General features: G+C 37.2%; 2 protein-coding genes across 4 annotated transcripts; one reads left to right on the top strand and one right to left on the bottom strand.

Annotated features, from left to right (window-relative positions):
• The first annotated feature begins 485 nt into the window (after window positions 1–485).
• On the top strand, window positions 486–17,849 carry cfap70 (cilia and flagella associated protein 70). 2 transcript variants are annotated; one of them, XM_047362328.1, is made up of 26 exons: window positions 486–633; window positions 2,663–2,846; window positions 3,025–3,120; window positions 3,278–3,363; window positions 3,768–3,959; window positions 4,093–4,275; window positions 4,504–4,598; window positions 4,737–4,809; window positions 4,945–5,082; window positions 5,244–5,402; window positions 5,507–5,596; window positions 5,806–5,897; window positions 9,925–9,985; window positions 10,100–10,282; window positions 10,377–10,508; window positions 10,582–10,710; window positions 10,868–11,001; window positions 11,268–11,383; window positions 12,406–12,579; window positions 12,789–12,928; window positions 13,187–13,339; window positions 15,258–15,419; window positions 15,708–15,797; window positions 16,020–16,121; window positions 16,503–16,550; window positions 17,106–17,849. In XM_047362328.1, the coding sequence occupies exons 1-26, from the start codon at window positions 553–555 to the stop codon at window positions 17,223–17,225; spliced, it is 3,213 nt and encodes a 1,070-aa protein (XP_047218284.1). In that variant the 5' UTR covers window positions 486–552; the 3' UTR covers window positions 17,226–17,849. The 2 variants fall into 2 exon arrangements, with proteins under 2 accessions (XP_047218284.1, XP_047218283.1); XM_047362327.1 differs by having other exon boundaries at window positions 12,406–12,612.
• Window positions 17,267–22,983, bottom strand: LOC124866513 (transmembrane protein 138-like). Of its 2 annotated transcripts, XM_047362330.1 has the most exons (5): window positions 22,049–22,983; window positions 20,434–20,987; window positions 20,159–20,330; window positions 19,876–19,951; window positions 17,267–18,169 (listed from the first exon to the last, which is right to left on the bottom strand). In XM_047362330.1, the coding sequence occupies exons 2-5, from the start codon at window positions 20,559–20,561 to the stop codon at window positions 18,057–18,059; spliced, it is 489 nt and encodes a 162-aa protein (XP_047218286.1). In that variant the 5' UTR covers window positions 20,562–20,987; window positions 22,049–22,983; the 3' UTR covers window positions 17,267–18,056. The 2 variants fall into 2 exon arrangements, with proteins under 2 accessions (XP_047218286.1, XP_047218287.1); XM_047362331.1 differs by lacking the exon at window positions 22,049–22,983 and having other exon boundaries at window positions 20,434–22,042.
• Window positions 22,984–23,835: the final 852 nt, after the last annotated feature.

The following is a 23,835-nucleotide window of genomic DNA, read 5'->3' as shown; positions in this document are numbered from 1 at the left end:
CTAACAGCTATAGCTGTTATAACTTTCAACGGTTTTTTTAAGACACTAATACTACTCAAGCCCATTTCTTGTTGACCCTACCAGCTCGAATATGAGGTACTTTGTACAACAGTGACACCTGCTGTCACGTTTGTTTAATTACAGAAACATCGCCGACTTTGCTCCCTTTATCCTACAATACAATTGAAAAATGGGAATATTTCTTTTAAGAGAAAGTTACATAATTAATCTTAAATGGCTGCTGCATTCAAATAATTAGTTGTGGTAAAAACAGTAACAATCATTTTGTGTCTGTCAACATGAGGAAAACAGAACCGTTACCCCAAGATAGTAAATATATAAAACTAATGGTTATCAGCGACTTTGTAAATTATTGCGTGGTCCACTTTCATGAACTGTGATTTTCACGTTACAGGTCCATAGCGGGATTATCCGAGGTTCTTTAAACCCACCAGTAACTTAGACACTGTTGCCATGGACACGCGTTGATTACTTCTGCCATTAAAAGTGACAACTGAAATCATTAGCTTGTTGTCTTTAACTCCGCTAAAAATGTCGGACATAGAGACGCCTGGAGAAACGACAAAAGCAAATTTGGCGATAGAAATAACAGTAAAACGTGGACATAACCTGGTAAGATCGTTAAACATTATTTAAATTAAATAAACTAGCCACTTTGGAAAAAAGTTGGCCTTGATAGCAGCGGTCCAGATAATAAATCTCTCTCTCTCTCTACCTACCTATTGATCTATCTATCTATTGATCGATCGATCTATCTATCTATCTATCTATCTATCTATCTATCTATCTATCTATCTATCTATCTATCTATCTATCTATCTATCTATCTATCTATCTATCTATCTATCTATCTATCTATCTATCTATCTATCTATCTATCTATCTATCTATCTATCTATCTATCTATCTATCTATCTATCTATCTATCTATCTATCTATCTATCTATCTATCTATCTATCTATCTATCTATCTATCTATCTATCTATCTATCTATCTATCTATCTATCTATCTATCTATCTATCTATCTATCTATCTATCTATCTATCTATCTATCTATCTATCTATCTATCTATCTATCTATCTATCTATCTATCTATCTATCTATCTATCTATCTATCTATCTATCTATCTATCTATCTATCTATCTATCTATCTATCTATCTATCTATCTATCTATCTATCTATCTATCTATCTATCTATCTATCTATCTATCTATCTATCTATCTATCTATCTATCTATCTATCTATCTATCTATCTATCTATCTATCTATCTATCTATCTATCTATCTATCTATCTATCTATCTATCTATCTATCTATCTATCTATCTATTCTATCTATCTATCTATCTATCTATCTATCTATCTATCTATCTATCTATCTATCTATCTATCTATCTATCTATCTATCTATCTATCTATCTATCTATCTATCTATCTATCTATCTATCTATCTATCTATCTATCTATCTATCTATCTATCTATCTATCTATCTATCTATCTATCTATCTATCTATCTATCTATCTATCTATCTATCTATCTATCTATCTATCTATCTATCTATCTATCTATCTATCTATCTATCTATCTATCTATCTATCTATCTATCTATCTATCTATCTATCTATCTATCTATCTATCTATCTATCTATCTATCTATCTATCTATCTATCTATCTATCTATCTATCTATCTATCTATCTATCTATCTATCTATCTATCTATCTATCTATCTATCTATCTATCTATCTATCTATCTATCTATCTATCTATCTATCTATCTATCTATCTATCTATCTATCTATCTATCTATCTATCTATCTATCTATCTATCTATCTATCTATCTATCTATCTATCTATCTATCTATCTATCTATCTATCTATCTATCTATCTATCTATCTATCTATCTATCTATCTATCTATCTATCTATCTATCTATCTATCTATCTATCTATCTATCTATCTATCTATCTATCTATCTATCTATCTATCTATCTATCTATCTATCTATCTATCTATCTATCTATCTATCTATCTATCTATCTATCTATCTATCTATCTATCTATCTATCTATCTATCTATCTATCTATCTATCTATCTATCTATCTATCTATCTATCTATCTATCTATCTATCTATCTATCTATCTATCTATCTATCTATCTATCTATCTATCTATCTATCTATCTATCTATCTATCTATCTATCTATCTATCTATCTATCTATCTATCTATCTATCTATCTATCTATCTATCTATCTATCTATCTATCTATCTATCTATCTATCTATCTATCTATCTATCTATCTATCTATCTATCTATCTATCTATCTATCTATCTATCTATCTATCTATCTATCTATCTATCTATCTATCTATCTATCTATCTATCTATCTATCTATCTATCTATCTATCTATCTATCTATCTATCTATCTATCTATCTATCTATCTATCTATCTATCTATCTATCTATCTATCTATCTATCTATCTATCTATCTATCTATCTATCTATCTATCTATCTATCTATCTATCTATATCTAACTTGAAACAAGTCAAGCTCAGGCGGACCAGCAGTTTAAATGACAGGAGCCGTCTTGAAAGCTGTATTATAATCTGTTCATTTTGTTTTCAGCAAGGGAAGACGACACACAGTTTCCACAGTTTTCTGCAGGTTGCGATGGGTGGAGTGATGCTGGGAGAGTCAGATAAGAAACACGTCAACAATGTGGAACACGTTGATTATGACTTTACTTGCAGCTTTAATCCACCAAATGACGCCCAGACTTTCAGTGACATAGCCCAAAAACCAATCACAGGTAATGAATGTCTTACCTAAGATTATCCAAGACTACTATTAAAAAGTTTTTTCTTAGATCTGTTGTTTTTACGTGTAATATACCACTTAGATACATTTACATAGTGTTCATATTTGTCTGTGTGATATCACACAGGCGTAATAGTAAAAATTGTAATAAGCAATAATTCTGTGACCAGTTACAGTGATGGAGGTCCTGCATGAGGGTAAAAGAGGTGAGGCAAAAACAGTGGCACTGGGCCAAGCCGTGATTGACCTGATCCCACTCCTGCAAGGTACACTTTTTCCTCTAAGAAATTACAGGTTTTTGTGCTCTGGCATTTGAAAAGAGTGGGTCTTATTATACACCAGTTGTAGGTAAAGGAAACAGCAAGAGATTTTGAAAAGTGAGGAGGATAATCACTGCTGGAATGATTCTGTGTTGTCCCCCAGGTCAGTGCAACCTTTCTTGCACGGTCCCAGTGAATCCTGTGATCAGTCCTGGGATCAAAGAATCTCGGCAGGGATTCAACCGAAAGGTTAGTTACTGGTTCAACAATAATACTATAAATGGTGGAGACAGAGACTGAGGTCCTGTCTGCAGATTAATCACATGCTGAAAGTTTAACTTCCTTGTGTTAATACAGTGTTCCAGTTTACGATGTCAGCAGATCATTAACTTGCATTAAGTTGCTAAGTTCAAGCTTCATATTCTACCTTAATCAATAAAATACACATTCTTTATTAAATACCTATTTAAATTATTCTTTTGAATTTAAATACGACTGTAATTAGCCCATATTGAATTGATTTGTGGCATTTGTCTTCAAATCCCAGGAAACAAATCAAGTGAACATCTGACCTTTTAAACATGACTATAAAAATAAAGAAAAAAATACATCAAGTAAGGTATTAATGTGTCACATTATTTAATCCCATTTAGCAAACAACCCTGGATGTTTGTATCAGCGTGTTGGATCCCCTACTGTCTAAAGCGCAACTCTCAACCTGTACCTTCATGAAGGTAACTGTTGAAACAGCGTATTCTGTACCTGAGTCATGGACGCTGCCATCGGGGTTAGCTCCCAGTCCCTTTACATACACCGCTGCCCTGGAGGTTCCTCTAACTGCAGATGTGAGTTCAATAATCTTCTCCTAATGGGTTTAGTTAGAGCTATTCTACTAAAAAGAACAGAATCACAAATCTGTATCTTTCTGTGTTGAATAATTTTAAAGTGGCAGAGTATTTCTCTCTCTCTGTGTATTAGCAAGATCAGGTGCTGATGTTCTGTGAAGGACAGCTGAAGGCTGGAGGGCAGAGGGAGGTCAAAGGCCGTCAGAGGAAGAGGCCCCATCAAGCCTTACTGGTGCCAGGGAACCACTTCATACCCGGAGCCTTTTTTCATCCAGAGCCCATTGAACATGAGGATGGAGAGCTAACTGCCTTAGAGGTAACCACAGACACAGGTTAAACATGAGACCCAAGATGTCAACTGGAAAGAAATGCTTTTATTTTTCAAACACGAAAAGACTTTAAACTGAATTTTCATTCACTAATACTTTTAAACAATTGTAGAAACAAGCTTAGCTGTTTTTTGGGAGCTATATCCATCAGTACAGGGTTAGAACACACAAAGGTGAAGTCACATGGACAGTTGGAGATCTGAATGTCCCTACAGGACCGGTCATTTCGTACTGAGGCGGAGATTACAAAGAATAGGGTAAGCTGGGACACAGAGGTGCGATGCTTCCTGGATGCCGGTGGAGTTTCCAGGTCAGCTGGACATTCAGTTCCTTTTATTTGACTGTCATCGCATCATAAGTGTAGACATACTGTTTTACAAAGTAAAAGCCTTTCTCAATCCTTTTTTTCTCTGCTGTATAAATCTATACGATTACTATATATTTTCAGACTGCAACAGAGAATCAGAGAGAGCCGACTGTGGCCAGTGGAGATAATGAGGTCTTCAATTCCATTAGCAAAGGTAAAACATTTCCAGTCTGCTGTTGATACTTCATTGGTCCTAAAGCGTTACATGTCCAGGACAAACACAGTGGCAGCAGCTCAGGTAATCATACTACCGTCGAGCATCTGATGGATGTTTTAAGTGTCTCTGTAGCTAGGTGAGGACAACTCACAGATCCCCTTCCATGGTTTGGTATGTGTTGACATGGGGCGGCTGTTGTATCCTGGAGTCTCACGCATTCGAGGAGCATACACCTTTCAGCCTTTCTATGAGACCGAGCTTCTGAACAAGGTCACAAAAATACTGTCAAAGAAGACATTTCTTTGCATTGTCATATGTATAGTTTTTAGCGCTTAACAATTAACAATCTCTTTTAAGAGATTATTTAACATATCTATTGTCTTCTTTTACTTCCTGTTAAAGTGGACTTGGCATTAATTTTACACCTACAGGCCAAGCGGAGAGTCAGTGTGTTAAAGGAGCAGGCTAAGGCAGCAGCCATCCAGGCTAAAGCTCGGGCCAGCTCTGCTGTAGGGACTTCCAAAAAACCATGGAAGAACTATGATGGAAGCAACAAGGGAACCAAGGATCACAAAGATCAAGCTAAAAAGGTCAGACATGCTGATTGTCAAAGATGAGGTTTAATTCACATTTGCAATGAGAAATGTTCTGTTGTGTGTAAAATCTTCATGTCTGATCATTTTTAATATGGCAGCAAACTCTAAATCAGAACAGCCTGCCTACAGCTGATTGCACTCCTGAAAGCTTCTCTGACACTGAGCTGCCAGACAATGTAGAAGGAAATGTAAGTTTCTGCTAAAAAGGTTGTCTCACCAGTTTGGTGCTCCACTAGAACTGACAAGAACATGTTTTTAAATATGCATCGGTACAGATTAGGTGAGAGCAGCATAGCCACATATTCAACCGTTTGTTTTGTAGACTTTTACTTTGCTCATTTAAACCATCATCAAGGCCATTTAAAAAAAAAAAAAAATCTGTTTTTGCCAATGGCAGATGTATGTGGAGGCCAAAACGTATGTTATCATCGAGATATCCTTGAATGAACCACTGATACCAAAAACACCCCCTGAGGAACTGGCTACAAGGTAATTGTAGTTAGGTACTATAAGGTACTATAATTAGTGCCTATGTTATAAGATTATGTTTATTAAAAATGTTTCATATGACTTTCAGAAATATAACACTGTTTTTAATGTATGTTTACGTTACCGAAACTTACCCTTTGTGGTCCCCTGTGCACCACAATTATACAGTTATGTTGTCCTCAAGCTTTGTATCCCATAAATCTGTTTTGATGTATGGCCCACAAAGCTTTTGCAACATGAAAACAGCAACAACATCATGTAATTTTCCCAGAGTGAGAGTTTAACAGACCTATAAGGTAGCCATTAGTGATGTGAGTTTTTGCATCAGCATCTCGTCTTTAGTGAACCACCGCAGGTTCGTTAGAGCTTTGAAGTGCTTCAACTTTATCCTCTTTGCATTATAACATAATAATTCACTTGGATATGTCACTTTCACACAAACACAGTTCTGGACTCTGGAAATCTTCCTCCAGCTGTGTTGGGGTACAGAGACAATTAGTAAAAAAAAATTTAACGGCTACAAAAGTAACATCAAAAGGGGAAGCTGCCATTTGGGTTTTATTCTATTTTGGTAAAGGAAAAATGAGAAGAAAATCAACATTGATCAGTACAATGTTTAGTTGAATTTTTATATTTCTTTTATTACCTTTTGTGTCAAGAACAAAAAATTAGTTTTTTGTAATTTTGTCTTTTTGACTGTTTTTAAAACAAACCAGTAAAGTAGAAACTGTACTTTATAAAAACAATAAAAATAAACTGCTCCAACAGTCTTTAATTTTAAAAAAATTAAATTGCGAAATGCAAAATCTTTTGAGAACCCCAAAGGGAATTTGTCCAAATAAATCCTATTAATTAATAAAGATCAATATCGTAGATTTATTGCTTGGACAGTTTTTTTTATCGATTGTTAATTAATAACAATTTAACACCATTATACTTTTTTTCCTTTGATCAACATAACTCTCACAGACATCCTTAGAATTTCTTCTGCATTACAGTATATCTGTTTTTAACAGTTTAAAACGGGTCTGTCTGAGAGCTCAGTGAGCTCACCTGTTGGGACAGCTTCAAACCTGAACAATAAGAAAGTAAGAAATAAGAAAAGGGTAATAAAAAATTTTAATTTGTTAGATTCTTTAGATTTTCCAATCATTTTTGCTCTCTTTATTTTTGTTTTGGCAACAATTCAATTCAGTTTTATTTATATAGCCGCCAATTCACAACACATGTTGTCTCAAGACACTTCACAACAGTCAGGTACATATATTCCAATTAATCCTAACCATTAAACAGTTCAGTCAGATTCAGTTATTTATTCAAATTGGATAAAAAGTTTTTCTATCTAAGGAAACCCAGCAGATTGCATCCAGTCAGTGACTTGCAGCATTCACTCCTCCTGGATGAGCATGTAGAGACAGTGGACAGTCACTGGCGTTGACTTTGCAGCAATCCCTCATACTGAGCATGCATGAAGCGACAGTGGAGAGGAAAAACTCCCTTTTAACAGGAAGAAACCTCCAGCAGAACCAGAACCAGGCTCAGTGTGAGCGGCCATCTGCCACGACCGACTGGGGGTTTGAGAGAACAGAGCAGAGACACAAAAAGAACACAGAAGTACTGATCCAGAAGTCCTTTCTATGGGAAGGAAAAGTAAATGTTAATGGATGTAGCTCCTTTAGTCGTTTCATCTAGAAAGAAAGAACAGATCAACACTGAACCAGTTTTCAAGGTTAGAGTCTGAAAGAGAGCACAGAGTTAGTTATAGTAGAAGCTCAGTCGATTGCTATATCTAGGAGAGAGAAAGGGTTAAACACTAAAAGACAGAGCCATGTGGATCATCGGTAGAGGGTGAGCATTAAGTTGTTACCAGCAGAAGCTCGGACGATTCCCCTCTCCAGAAAGGTGTCACAGGTAGACACAGAGTCAGGCCAGGTGTAGCTTCTAGGAAGAGAAAACAGAGAACAAAGTTAAAAGCTGAAATAACAGCAAATAATGCAGAATTGGAGAGTAGTGTGAGAATGTAGCGAAGAGGGTGAAAGTGGTCATTATGTCCTCCAGCAGCCTAAACCTATAGCAGCATAACTACACAGATAGTTTCAGTTCAGATTATTTAGTTAAACGGCGCTTATTTACAACAATTGTGAACTAGTTTGTGGGCCCTTTTTTTGTTTTTGACTGGTCTACCATCTTTTACGCATTCAAAAATAGAAGTAAAGCAAAATGTGCTATATTTTAAAAACCATAACATTGAATCATTTGTACAAGTAAAACACAAAATTAATAAAAACTGTTTCACAAACACATTCACCATATGGTGATAAAACTCACTGTAAATGTTTAAAAAATCCCTAAACCTTTAAAAAACAGAGTTTAGTGCAGCCCTGTGGTAAAAATATTGGACCAGTCTCTGATTAATTCTTGCCATTTACTGTGTTCCTAATATCTCAATTTCTCTTCCACCGTTTTCTGCTCTCTCTCTGTCGTTCACAACATTTGTACAGCAATACTCCTTCATCATTACTTAGACAGGTGCTGTATCTGTGCCTTTTCACATGAGGAAGCACTTGCCACTCTGAAACTGCATTATCCCACGCTGCTCCAACACATCGGCTGGACAAGAGTCATCAGCAGTTTCAGTCAGGTGCCTGTGCTACGTCACGCCTCAAGCGGTTACCATGCAAACGCTGATTTGTCGAATGTGTAACGCAGAAAAAAAGTCCGGGTCACAACACTGAAAGGCTATACATTAGTTCTGCAGGCAAAAGGTTAAAATAAAAATGAAAAAAACACCCACTCGTCATGACATCTTGCCTTTGAGAATCACTGGAATAATCTAGTGAGTTAGCAACAATCAGATCAGAATCAGAATCAGAATCAGAAAAGCTTTATTGCCAAGTACGTTTTTGGACATACAAGGAATTTGTTTTGGCGTAGTCGGTGCAATACAGTACAAGTTAAACAGTACAAACATATCTACAATATAATATAAATATAAGTGCACAGTTTTAAGTGAGTGAGAGTAAATATAGAGCAGTATAAGATGAGTCCAGTATAAGAGAGTCCAAGCTGAGCGTTAATGTAACGCATAGTTACAGGTTACAAGTGTCCTGTCAGCAAAAAAAGGGGGGGTGTGGGGGAAAGGGAGAGTGTCAGTGTGGTTTCCGGGCTTTGTTAACCAGGCTGGTGGCAGATGGGAAAAAACTGTTCTTGTGGCGTGAGGTTTTGGTCCGGATGGACCGCAGCCTCCTGCCAGAGGGGAGAGTCTCAAAGAGTCTGTGACCGGGGTGGGAGGGATCAGCCAGAATCTTCCCTGCCCGCTTCAGGGTCCTGGAGGTGTACAGTTCCTGGAGCGACAGTAGACTGCAGCCAATCACCTTCTCAGCAGACCGAATGACACGCTGCAGCCTGCCCTTATCCTTGGCTGTAGCAGCGGCGTACCAGATGGTGATGGAGGAGGTGAGGATGGACTCAATGATGGCTGTGTAGAAGTGCACCATCATAGTCTTTGGCAGGTTGAATTTCTTCAGCTGCCGCAGGAAGAACATCCTCTGCTGGGCTTTCTTGATGAGGGAGCTGATGTTTGGCTCCCACTTGAGATCCTGGGAGATGATGGTTCCCAGGAAGCGGAAAGATTCCACAGTGTCAATTGTGGAGTCACAGAGGGTGATGGGGGCAGGTGGGGCTGGGTTCTGCCTGAAGTTCACAACCATCTCCACTGTCTTTAGAGCGTTGAGCTCAAGGCTGTTCTGGCTGCACCAGTCCAACAGATGGTCCACTTCCCATCTGTACGCGGACTCGTCACCAACTGGTAATGATAGAGTTTTATCAGTTACTGGTTGTTTACTCACGTTACGGAACTTTAAGATTGGATGCTTGCTGCTGCATTATTTTCTGAGACGAGTCACATAATCACTCAGGCTTAAAGAGTCTAGTAGGAACAGATTCACATCCATTTACTCTCTTATGTGTTTGTCTTTCGGTTCCTTTCTGACTGTGGACGTAAAGCAAGTTTGTTCATTTCTGGCAGGGTGAAGGCACTGATCCCTCCAAGACCCGAACGTCAGGCTGGTCCTAGCAGAGCAGAAAGAGTGAAAAACACCGACTCATTTCTAAATAAAAATATGTTCATATTATATTCATATGATATTCAGCTTAGAGATTCTTGCTCTCTGATTTCCCTTCTCTGACGTGTGCTCCTGCAGGCCGTGCTGGACTTCCACAGGCAGGTAGCCAACACAGTGGCTGCTGTCTCTGAGCAGTATGTCGAATCACTTGGAGAAAATAGCGAGCTGCTTGAAAGCCTTAGCAAAGAGCAAATATTGGCTGAGGTGATGGGAGGCCTCAATGTCTCTGGACGATATTTTACCTTCAAGGAGCAGATGAAGGTCAGATGAACAATGGACCTATGATATATGTTTTGTCAGGGATCCTCTTCTATCAAATGTAACAAATATACCTGTGTGTGTTTTTGGCGTGTAGCGGGCGGTGGTAAGGATTGTACGTGACAAGATGCAGCGGACAGAGCCTTTCAATGATCCTCAAGATGTGAAACAATTTGTCAACAAGCTCTATGTCTACCTGGTGGATGAAATGCATTTGGCCCTCAACAAGGTAACTCACTGACACCCATTTATTTGAGGTCTTTTTGCTATTTTGGCGATCTTTACCTTCCCCTCCTCTGCAGATTTCTTCCAATGATGTGAAAGAAGACTGCATAGAAGAAGTAAAGTTCGAATCCTGTCAGCTGAGACATTTCGCTAAAGAGGCACAATTTACTGGGAATTATCAGCAGGCGGCTCAGTACTACCAAGAGGTACAAAAGCAGGAAGAGAACAGATTTATAGACATTAAACACAGTAGGACTACAAGCTGACGACTGAACGCCTGTTTTGCACACGAGTCCGTGTGCAGGTTATCACTGGTTCTGGCTGGGAAACTGGTTACTGACATCTGTGTTTGGTTACCTGCAGTTAGTGGTGAGGCACCCTGATGATCCGTTGCACAGGTTTGAGTGGGGAAGCCTGTACATGTTGATGGGGGACTACGTGAAAGCTAAAGAGTGTTACCATGATGCTGTGTCCACCCAACAAACACACCAGCCCAGGTTAGAAATGCTTTATATGTACTGCAGGTATGAGTTGATTTAAACAAAGTTCAAGTTTTAATTCCATCTAATCAATAATTTACACTTAAAAAAAAAAAACAAGCAATTTTAACCATTGAGTGAGTTTAGTCAGATTTAATTAATTAGTAAAATGTATGAATGTTTCACCACTTAATGATCAAGTTGTAAACTAAAACACCCATCCACCGTTGTTATTGCAGTAAAGTTGCTACTATAGTTTGTTTCTATCTTGCTTATTTGTCCAGCCTGATGATGTGTGGGGTTGTGGCCGTGATGTTTGAGCGTTACAAAGAAGCCCAGACCTTCCTGGAGCAAGCCACCGGCATAGACCCACCCAGTGTGGAGGCCTGGACGTTGCTGGGTCAGTTCAGAATCAGGATTCCTCACTAATGTTTACATCACTAACACTTATGTCCATATCAGATAACATGCTGTTCATATATACAACAATGAGGTTAGGGCTAGCACTTCACAACAAATTTTGAATGATCTGTGGTGCGTATTAGCTAAATTCTTAAATGCATTTGCTTACACTTGTGTACTTCAGTCATTTTTAGTAATACAGTCCTACAAGTTAGAACTTTTCAATAGGCACATCTCTTATCACTTGAAAGAAATTGATTGACTTTGAGTCAGTACACCATAGTGTAAAACTGGAAAAAATTAATATATAGAATGCAAAAATTCTACATATTGAAGATCCAAAATGAGCTTAACCAACAAAATATGATCATGTAGCATTTATCTTTATTTTAGGAATTCATATTTCAAGTAAGTCATTTTGTTGAAGTTCAGTTTAAAGAAGGAAAACTGAAAGAAAATGTTGGAAATGCACCAAATATATGGTGTAATAGCTTTGTGATATTTAATAAATCAAATCTGTAAACTGCAAAAATGCCCTTAAAGGATCTGTGATGCATCATGATTTGTTTTAAAAAATGGTTGAATTTTTCCTTCTTCAGTGTGAGATTAACCCACTGTAATATATGATTCATTTATTTAGACATCTTTATTAATTAATTAATTAATTGATTAATTAATTTTGGGGGTACACTCCACCAATTCTTTTGTTATGTAAAGCAATTGTTAAACATGAGTTGCACAAAATTGCTACATGACACTTTTTACAGAAATACTGCTAAATAATATCTTAAATTAATTATAGTGAAGCACAAGTCAGTACCATTGAGGAATACTGTCCAGCAAGTACTAAAGTCCTACTGCAAAAATCCATTGTAAGAAAATTATGTCAAGTTTTACTTGAATCAAAAGCTAAACTTTTAACCTCTAACAGATCTTAAATAAACACCGGGGTGATGGAAACAGATAAATGTGCAACAGACATATTATAATTCTACATTTCTGTTGGGATCTTCTATCAAGGTTTGCTCCATTTAAGTATAAATGACCCCATCCTGTCTGAGAGAGCATTTCTGGAGGCCAAGAGGCTACTTGGGGAAGATGAAGCAAACAATAAAACAAACATAGACATTGAGAAGAAACAGAGTGAGGACAACATTAAAAATGTGAAGGTCCAGCAGGATGGACAGGAGACAGGTATTCTTGCACAGTTTCCCACAGTTGAGCAAGGTAAGGAGGTGTAACTTAAGAAAAAGCATCAAGGCATAAGTTAAGGTCATTGTTTTGTTTTATTATGTTATTAAGATCCATTTTATAGTTAAAGTGTTAAATTCATCTAAAGTGGACATCATGACAGTAGATTTAATCCTGAAGAACGGATGTCAGCGGATGTGTTTTTCGGACAGGCCCAGAGGTCTTAGACCCGGTCACAGAGCAGCAGGAGCCGTCAGCACAGAGTGACGTCTCCAGACCAATTCCAGCTAGACTCACCCATTCCATTTTCACACACACAGCGCAGTTCCTGCTGCAGAACAATGTCCTACAGGTATGTAAACCTAGACGGTTTAACAGTGGAAGGTCAGACACCAAGAGGGTGTTAATGGCTGTGAAATAATTTATGCTCTCCAACTTAGAGCTAATGAGAAAAAATCATGTTGTAATGACAGATTTTGGAAAGTCCAAAAATTTGTTTGGTTAGATATCAAACATTTGAAATCCCATATTCTGAGCACTAAATATTTAGTAAAATAAAATAGAGAAATATGTATAAACAGTTTTAGGACTAACTGTGTTCTGTTGGCAGATGGCAGAATATGCTTTGTCCCAAGAGCTGCTGTGTTCTGAAGGAGGTTGGACTGCTGCCTACCTTTTTAACCTGGCCCAGTTGCAGCTGCTCAAAGGGGAGTACAGCAGTGCTACTCACAGCCTGAAAGAAGCACTGTTTCAGGAAGATCTGGTACCTCCACACTGTCTTTGTGTTGATGTTAGGTTATAGCGATTTCTTAAATTATTTTATTTTAGATTTAACATAAATCGTATCACATTAAATAAAGTACATATCATAGTGTCTCGTGTGATGTTACTTGCTGCTGGACTGTCTTAGATACATCCCAATCCTTTTTAAGTACCCCAGCTTTTTGATGTTCAAGCCCCTTGTGACCTTTTGCAGATGAAAGTGGATTTTTGTTAAAAATGTATGAATCCAATACAGATCAAAGAATCTGCAATAAGGATTTTACTTACAATACATTTGTAGTTATAGTTTATGCCTTGGAATCTTGTTTAAATTATTTCAGTAGAAAGTTTGTGAAGTTGCTTCACAAATAATTTCTTCCCCAGTTGTAAAATGTTCTTTTACTGTTTCATTGTCCTCAGCAAGAACCTTTTAATTTTTTAGAGTGAATCTCCTACTTGATTTATCTGAGTAATATAATGTCCCTTTTAAAGCAAAAAATATAAAATCTCCTTCTACAAATCATTGCAGTGCTGCAGTTAGTTTTGTGGAAAGGCAGCACATTTAATAGTACACGTGTATCTGTGTTCCTGTTATAAAAAGGCATTAATTGGAGTTTTACTATATATAATTCTTAGAAATCAGGAGTCAAAACACAGTGCAGCTTTACAATGGAAATACATTAAACTATATTCAGGTAAAGTTGTACAATAATAGAAATGCGGTTACTGAAAAACTATTACTTCGTCTTTAGTTATAGGTTCATTGTAATGAACAGAAAATATTTTAAATCATTTGCAGTGTTAGTATAATCTGTTTGAGTAAGTTGCTCATTATATTTGTTCAGAATTGAGTTGATCTTAGGTTATAGTGCAACTAAGCCATTTATTAGAATTGCTGTTCCACAAACATGGAATGAGGACTGACTTAATGACTGAAGTATTTTTCTCATTTCAACAATATGTAGAGTATATATGTATGTATGCCTCATGTCAGTTTATTATTAAAAGGTCTTTCTGGCTGGTGCGACTTTTAACTTACCAACACTTGAAACCTTTTACAGCATGTAAAGCAGTGACATGGATAGCATTACCACTTTACATTTTATTAGTGTTTTCTGCTCGGGGATTTTTTTCATATTTGAAGAAATTTTCTGATGTTAAAGACTCTTCTCCTGTTTGTTGGCTTACATACAATTCTTACATTCAAGTCAACATAGTTACATACTAGTCAAAAGTACACGCATACTCAGAATGCCAGGGCTGACATGTCCCATTAAATGTGCACATCCAATAGATTTCTTGATAAACTCACTGCACTTTTCTGACATTGATTTGGTGAGATTTCAGCGTAAAGTTTCCTAACCTCAGCAGGAAAAACAAAGAAGTCTATTTTTTAGGTGGGAAAATCTGATTTATCTGATAAAACTGATTTCATGTGGCCACTTCGAGGTCCAACATTTAAGACTTTATGGCACAAGGGGTCTAACTTCAGTCCTCGAGGGCCAGTGTCCTGCAACTTTTAAATGTGTCTCTGTGTCAAAACACCCGAGTGACATAATTAGATCATTAGCAGGATTCTGTAGAACTTGAGTTCACGAGGAGATGATAAAGTCATTTGTTTCAGGTGTGCTTTACCTGGGACACATTTAAGAGTTGTAGGACACTGGCCCTTGAGGACTGGAGTTTGACACCCCTGCTTCATGGCATCTGGTGGTTAAACTGGGAAGTCAGCCATCTCAGTTTCCCTCCTCCAATCCAGCGGCATGTTGCATCTCTGTTCGCATTCTAAATTTTCTTCTAAAGAGAAAACAACTACATTTTACTTTTTACTTTCTGCACTGATCTAGCATGTTTCATTGTTTAAGACAAACACATCTACAGGCAACTAACCTTATAATAACTGTCTCTGATGTCATCAGAACCCAGATGTCTGGGCCTTGAAAGGTCACTGTCACTACCTGCAAGGGATATTTACTGAAGCCAAGGAGAGTTATGAGTGGAGCCTGATCTTTCCACAACCACCTTCAGACTCTCACATTGTTCTCCTTCGCCTGGGATCCATCTATCTTATGGAGAAAAAGGTTAGATATGTGTAATTGCCACAATTTAACAAGAACAGATTACTGACCTGAGCTGTGAAGGAGACAACTCATGTTGTAAAATATATTTCCTGCAGTTTTTTCTTTTTTTCATATTTGCAATTATAATGCTTTGAAGTAAATATATTGTATGTCCTAATGGCTATTTGTTTTTTGGTAAATCCAACTAAACTTATGTAAAATCATTATAACGAAATGTAGAATTTTTCATTTAAAGGCAGGAGCCTTTACCTTGTGAGCAACTCTATGTTTTACATTTTTATTGTTCAGTTTGATCAAGCTAAGGAAGTCTTCCTGCAGGCGTGTGAGCAGTCTCCGTCCTGCCTGACCTGGTTGGGCCTCGGCAAAGCCTGCTACAAGGTAAAAGTCCACAGCTGAAAAGTAGCTCAAGCTTTTTTAAGGAGCTTCATGAGAATTTGTTTTTTTATTGAACAGGCTTAAAATTCTAAATTAAAATGTGTTGGACTCTGTTTAGAGGAGAGTAGTTGACCATGGAATGCACACAGCTTAGAAATATTTTGTTTTGACCTAATATCAAACAGACCCTTATTTTAAGTCTTGGTCATGTATTTGTTTGTGTAGTTGGAGGAGCTCTGTGTAGCTGAGGAGGCTTTAGCTGTGGCCACTCATTTGAATGCAGAGAATGCAGAGGTGTGGGCTTACTTGTCTTTAATCAGCCTCAAGGTGAGTGATTACAGACACACCATCTCTCATAGTTCTGGTCCTGCCTCTGTGAGAGTTTTTATCTAGCACAAAATGTGCCAGGATGTTTTTGGACTGAATTCTTTTCCACCTCAGCAAAAACATGTTCTTACGCTAATGTGGAGGCAAAGCAGGTGTTTGCAAGATAAACCTTGGAATTCAGTAACCCGACATAGCAAATGGGGTTTATAGTAAAGTTCGAAACAGGCTTTAGAATAGTCTGATTAGGACAAAACATTTACTTTGCTGCAACAAATATATTCTCTAGTCCCTCACCCAAGTTTGGACTGAAAAGAAAATGGGGTTTTCCCCTAATCCTCATTGTCTGCAACTGCATTAAACATATACTTTGACTTTTTTCAGTCTGGGAGACAAGAAGAGGGAGATCAGTTTTATAAATATGCAATCAGAGTAAGTTGGCATTTTTTTCAAAATGATCTATGTTACTGCTTTTTAAAATGTGCTGTTTCAATGTGTTAAAAACACTTAGGACAGACGTATTTTTTTATTTAAATCATCTTAAAAAATATTAAAGTTATATTTCAAGATTTAAAGAACACTTCAGGGCTCTGAGCAGCTTTACATGAATAAACAGCATTCACTAGTTATAGTATCCTCCTTCATTTCTGAGTATTTCAAAGGTGTATCAGACTCATTGTGTGTGTGTGTGTGTGTGTGTGTGTGTGTGTGTGTGTGTGTGTGTGTGTGTGTGTGAAGAAAAGGCATGTCTGGTTGGATCTGTACAGACCTCATTACTATCAAAAAGTTTTCACTCATGAGAAACCTGAGGTGTTTATGATGTGCAGGTCATTTGTCTGGACTTATTCTGTTGTCATCTTTTGAAGTTTCTGTTTTCACTCATTTACGCTCAAGTTAGTATAATAATCCAGAACATCTGCACTGTTTTTTTAGCACAAAGCAGGAAACCAGTGTTTCAAACTCTTTTTTTTTTTCCTGAATTTACAGTTCAACCTGCAGGAGTCGTCCCTCCTCAGAGAGATCAGTGAGCTGAAGGATCAGATTCGAATGAGTCAGCTGGCATCAAGCTTCAGAACCAGTGCTGAAGCAGAGGTTGAAACAGTTTAACCAAGCTTTTTGTCAATACAACATTTTATCTGCATTAGCCATGTATTTCAAATAAAATTTAATTGTATTTTTACATTGGAATGTCTTAAAATAAAACAAATGAAGAGATGAAGCCATAAAAATTCAACTCAGAGCACAAACAAATGAATTGCTTTTTTTTAAAGAATGTAACAAAATAAATAAAAGAAAAAAAACATGTAGTTGCACAATATTAAATAACAAGTGACATTGTATATTAAATTATGTCCATGAGCACATTAAAACAGTGCAGTGCGTATGTTTTACATATTTTTATAAACACAAGATTCCTAACTTTGCGTAACCTTTCATTCAGATTCTGCTGTGACTCTGCATAGAGGCATGAAAGATTCACAAATGCTAAACTTGCAATGCAACATATTATTATACATGGTCATGATGATTTAAATGTTACCCTGTTGTGACAAAAAGCTATAATGCATATAGCATTTGTTTATCTCATTTTAAGGTCTCAACATTTTGCTGAAATACTGCAAAATTTGGCACAACTCTCTTAGAGAATGAAAATGTCATGGATTATATTTCTCAGCTGTAAAGTAGAGCATTTCCTCGTGTTTCAATAAATGCATTTCAGGCCTCCGTTGACGTTTTGTTACAGTTTGTGAATTTGTTATATCCTAAATTATAAATAGCTCCACATAAAAGTTTCCTCATTCTGAAAACAAGGTGAATTGAAACAACCAGAGTATGTTGAGATTTTCATTTCTTAACATCATTCATGGGTAATTATTTTACAGTGCAATTTTAAACTGGCTTGTGGCTCTGTGTGCTCTTTATGGATCCCTCTGCAGATCACTGTCGGGACCGAGCCAACATTTCTCTCAGCCAGGGTGAATCCTCATAGAGACGGGGGTCACCCAGATACTCTGAGGTCCTCTTGTAGAAGTAGTAGTACAACACAGAAGCTTCACAGATGGAAAAGAAAGAAGGTTAGGGTGTTTTAACGTAAGAGAAAAACAAAATTATACAGTAAATAATAAACATAAACATTTTAATTAATGTCATGCAGCTCTATATTTTCCTTCAAAATTACCATTTTTCAGAAGATGGTGCACCTAATATAAAAATTCTCCTAACACGTCCCTGAAGCAGTTTTGAGGACCTTTGTTTAATCTTCAATGGTATGACTCTTTATATTAAAACTTTGATTGGAATTGCGAACTTTGCTAGACATCCAGAGACAAATAAGGGCAAAATCCATTTAAAAAAAACAGGATTTAAAAGTGAGCCGGATTATACATAAGTACAGCTAGTTTCATAATAAACAGAGATTTATCAGTGTCCCATTCAGAAATCTAGATGGTTGTTACGCCGCAGACAAAACAGTTAGAGGTGGGGCTTAGTAAGGATAACCAGTTGAAAACAACTACAACTAGACCCTAAATAGTTTTGTTTCTAATGAGCTAATATCAGTATGAATCACCACCACACGGTGATGTGAGATTACAGCCTGGGGTCTAATTGTAAGAGATGGGACCTCCCTCACAAAATACTGAGACAAGTTCAGGTTTTTCTCTCAGTGATCGGTATTATTAAGACCAGAGTCAAAAACAAAAAAAATGTAAAACATTCACAGCTGTCCTTGCTTACTCCTTTGCCAGAGGTAAAAGGCAGATAGAACAATTGTAAGGTTTCACATACAGAGAAGCAGCATTTAACGAAATGTTTCAAATTTATAGGTTAAGTCCCTAATTTAAAGGTTTACGGGAAACAACTTACTTCATTCTCACAGCTCTGTGTAAAGTAGAACATGTATTAAGTTTGAACAAAAAAACATCGCTAAGATTGTTTCTGGCATGATTAAAAATTCCTCTCAATTACAGTTTAGGAGAGTTCCTTGCAAAAGTATTTACACCCCTTGGACTAAAAATGATAAACCAGCACAAAGCATTATTTATTGGTAAAGTCAAAGAATTTTTATAAAAAATTGAGGAAATGTGGTGTACATTTGTATTCAGTGCCTCCTCTGAGTAAGTCTTTCTCTGCAATTACAGCTGCAAGTCTTTTGGATGTTACCAGCTTTACACATTTAGAGATTAAAACTAGAGACTAAAACATAATTGTTATTATTAATAATAATAATAAGTATTCTCTATGTAGGTATGTTTCTGAAGGTGCAGCTAAAGGCCACGTCTATGAATTCTGAGCTTTAGTTCTTTCCATCTATTTTTTATATGGGTTCAGGGGATTGACTGGTCTATCAGCAGCTTTATTTTCTTTGTTTGAAACCAACTGAGCGTTTTCTTGGCTGCATGTTTTCATTGTCTCGCTGAAACATCCACCCCCTTCCATCTACCATTATCCTGGTAGATGGAAGCAGACTTTTATCAAGAATTTCTCAGTATATTTTTCCATTCATCCTTTTCTCAATTATACAGACCCTCACAGTGTTGTATGCTGAAAAAGAAGCCCCACGCCATGACGTTACCACCTCCAAACTTACATCTAATACAAATACAACGCTGGGGGGGTAATGTGACGAAATGTGAAGAGTACGAATACTTTTGCAAGCCACTGTTACTTCTATTTTTTTTGTACATGAGACCAATGTGGACCCAATGTTTGGATAAAATCTTTAAAATGCAGAAGAGTAAATTAATTGACATCTTACCAGATCTTTGAAACACAAACAGCACCTGAAGACCGTCTGTCCAAACAAATCTGTTTGTGTTTAGCCAGCGCAGATTCTGAAAAAATGTGTAAGAAAATACAATTAATACCATACTTTTGGTTAAACATGCAAATTATATATAAAAACCATAGTACATTAATTATTACTTAATTAAAATTATAAAATTGTATTTTTGTTTACTCAAAGAGTATTTTGCAGGGTCCCTTCAGAGCTTTTTAAAGACATTAAATTAGGCTTTTCTTGTACATATTTATATGTTTACCATAAGCCAGGAATGAAGTATGATACTGAAGGTCAGGTAGAGAGCGGAAAGCATTAGCAGGGCTCTAAATCGTTCCAGCAGGATGGCAACCAGGCCAACCTGGAACACGTAGGTGTTCAACAGCATCAACAGAATGATGATCAAGTTAAATAAGATGCAAATGTCCTGCATGCTGTGGAATACAAAAATATATAACTAGCAGGCTGAGACACCACATAACTGACATGTTTCCTCTTACTGCTGCCCTGCTGAAAACCTGAGAAAGTTTGACTCACATGAAAAGCACCAACTGGACAGCAGGTTCAGTCCTCAGCAGTTCGCTGAAGGAGTTGACAAACAGGTCAAACCAGAGCAGACTGAGCTGAATCAACAACACAAGGGAGTAATTGCTGGCATGGAGCATCTCCGACCCGAAGGCAGGGTGCCCGGGCGGATTGTGGTTCCACTGTGGATCCAAGGCTGCAGCACTCCCTCAATCCCACTACAGAGAAACATCAATCTGGACACAGCAGGTCTGATGGTGTGGATGCCTCAGTGAGGCATTCAGAGACTCCTGCCCTCCCAACTGCAGATCACGTCTGTTTGATTTAACATTAGAGCTTCATTCCATGCTGTTTTAAAGAATTCAATTTACTTTGGAACAATGAAAGCGCTCTCAAACTGGAAAGGAAGCTTTGGTTTGGAAATGAGCTGCCAGGAAATCAGAGATGTTAACATGTTACTTTTGATTGCTATAGATCCTGCAGATGCAGCTGTGCAGTGCAACCTGCAGACTTGCATATCAGAACCGGTGAGACATCAGGATCCTGAGGAAAAAAGGGTAGAGACCCTGTGGAAAGAAAGAGATTAGTAATTTACTGCAGTTAGAGCTTTAAAGTAGCATATTTTATATAAAACATCCATTATTTTTATATTTGTATGTGTTAAATAGAACTAATGTCTTTGCTGTAGTTTGGTATATTGTCTTGATACATTCTAAAGAAAAATAGAGAAAAGAGACCAAAACAAACACAAAAATATAATTTTTTTAAAACATATTTAAATTAAACAAATGTATAGAGATCACTTAAAACTCCAAGGCCAGAAAATAAATGACAATTAACCACAGGATGTTAAATAAAAATAAATGTGCTCCAAAGGGCAGTTTCCTGCTGAAATTAACATTATTTTCTGGTTGTGGAAAGACAACGATATCCTGATTTTTCCAGGAATAAAAAGACTATAGATAGCCTCATGTAGATTAAAGAGAAAACAAGTCCTTTCTTCAGTAATATTTCTGTTTCTAAGGTTGTACAATAAATCTTCTCCTTGTCTCTTCTTATGAAGCTACTATCAAGCAGGATCCATTGCACTGATACCTGGTGGATTTGCTCATGAACCCAGTATTTATAGCTCAGCACAAGCTTGACAGGTGTGAGAAAGATTAGGGCGCTTCTTAACACTCGGCCATGGAGGAGAAGACTACTTACTCTTGAAACATGGCCCACTCAGATTTTAGGTTAGTGGCATTAGTGGCTTCTTTGCACATTAAACTGCACACAAAACATGTGCGGGCAAATAAAGGCATCTACAGTTTTTCAACCCTTATTAATGCACATCAGGGATAAAAACTAAGCTGTTCTTATACTCTGACTTTGCATAACCCTTTTAATCAAAAATAATTTAGCCGTCCTGACATATATTTGTCACCTCAAAATAACGTAAAAGAAAGAATTGCAGTGTAGCTTAGCAAGCCATTGTTTTTGTCAGTGTGCTCACAGCCCGTAGGTTTTAGTACTGTTTTACCTAATCTTGTAAATTTTAAATGTCCTTGTTGCCTACAGAACATGTCATATCCTGCAATCTAAAATGATACAATCAAACCTCTGCCAAAACAACAAAAAAACAAACCTGTACTGGAGGGTTTATTTCAGTTGCTGAAGCTCTCTGTGTCTCTCTGAGGGACGCATGTGGGCATAAACAACATAGTGTGCTTGAGACTGACAGCTTGTGTCCTTGCAGCAGCTTTTATCCCTTCACCTCTCTAATAAACACGCAGGAGATTTGTGTCCTGATGTGCCTCAGAACTCTGTTTCTATACAGACTCATAGCAGCAGATGATGTTAAAATTCTGTCTATTTTATTGTCGCAATTTAAAAAAAGTTTAATTTGTTTTAGATTTCAAAATAAGACATAGAAAAACATGTGGCAACCATGTAAAGTCTCAAGCCTGGTTAGATTTCCTACCGATGCTGTTTGTGTTTCATTACTTTTATGACCCAAAATGTCCCTACACCATGGATTTCTTCTTAATTTCCATGTTTGTGCATCACATGGACTTGTTTCCTAAAACACACTATGCACATACTATGTACTGCTCATCTAAAGAAAGGTGAGCCTCTTTCTAGATCATTTCGACCACATTTACCTTCATTATTATGGTGATGATTCAAAGTAACTGCTGCCATCTAGTGGTAAATCTGTACTGATACACACAAAGAACACAACTACCAGGTCTTGCGCCTTCCTTTCCTTTTTGTTTTGTTCTTTAGTAACAGCATCATAGGTAATTCAGATACACCAGAGTGTGTGCTTGCTCACATATTTGGTGTTGTTGATTTGACAGGCTGGGTTGGCAGAAGTATGACCAGAATTGTCAAAACATATTATGAGATTTTCACAGTATTGGCCCAACTTTTCAGCCAGAGAATTCACGTGTACTTGTTAATATCACAATGGCCAAGGCAAATATTGCCTCAGTTTTATTCATATTTAGCTGCACAAACATTTGTGCTATTCAAGATTTGATTTCCTGGATATCAGGTATATAAAGTATTTAGTCTAAAAGTGTCACTGGGGTTAAAAGAGGTGTACTGCTGCCTGTCGTCAATACTGAAAATTTACGCCATCTTCACAGATGAAATCTCCCTGTATAATAACATTCATCTATCCATCCATTGTCTATACCCGCTCATCCTTTGAGGGTGGCAGGAGGGCTGGTGCCTATCTCCAGTGGTTATTGTTAAATTCAATTCAGTTTTCAATTCAGTTTATGTATATAGCGCCAATTCACAATACATGTTGTCTCAAGGCAATTCACAAAGTCAGGTACATACATTCCAATTAATCCTAATCATTGAACTATTGGATAAAACGTTTTTCTGTCTAAGGAAACCCAGCAGATTACATCCAGTCAGTGACTTGCAGCATCCCCTCCTCCTGGATGAGCATGTAGAGACAGTGGACAGTCACTGGTGTTGACTTTGCAGCAATCCCTCATACTGAGCATGCATGTAGCGACAGTGGAGAGGAAAAACTCCCTTTCAACAGGAAGAAACCTCCAGCAGAACCAGGCTCAGTGTGAGCGGCCATCTGCCACGACCGACTGGGGGTTTGAGAGAACAGAGCAGAGACACAAAAAGAACAAAGAAGCACTGATCCAGGAGTACTTTCTATGGGAAGGAAAAGTAAATGTTAATGGATGTAGCTCCTTTAGTCGTTTCACCTAGAAAGAAAGAACAGATAAACTCTGAGCCAGTTTTCAAGGTTAGAGTCTGAAAGAGACCACATATAATCAGTTACAGTAAAAGCTCAATCAATTTCCATGTCTAGGAGAGAGAAAGGGTTAAACACTAAAAGACAGGGCTATGTGGATCATCGGTAGAGGGTGAGCATTAAGTTGTTGCCAGCAGAAGCTC

This window comes from Girardinichthys multiradiatus, chromosome 4 (assembly GCF_021462225.1).
Source record: "Girardinichthys multiradiatus isolate DD_20200921_A chromosome 4, DD_fGirMul_XY1, whole genome shotgun sequence".
Classification (NCBI taxonomy): domain Eukaryota; kingdom Metazoa; phylum Chordata; class Actinopteri; order Cyprinodontiformes; family Goodeidae; genus Girardinichthys; species Girardinichthys multiradiatus.
This window is presented reverse-complemented; position numbering and strand designations above follow the sequence as displayed.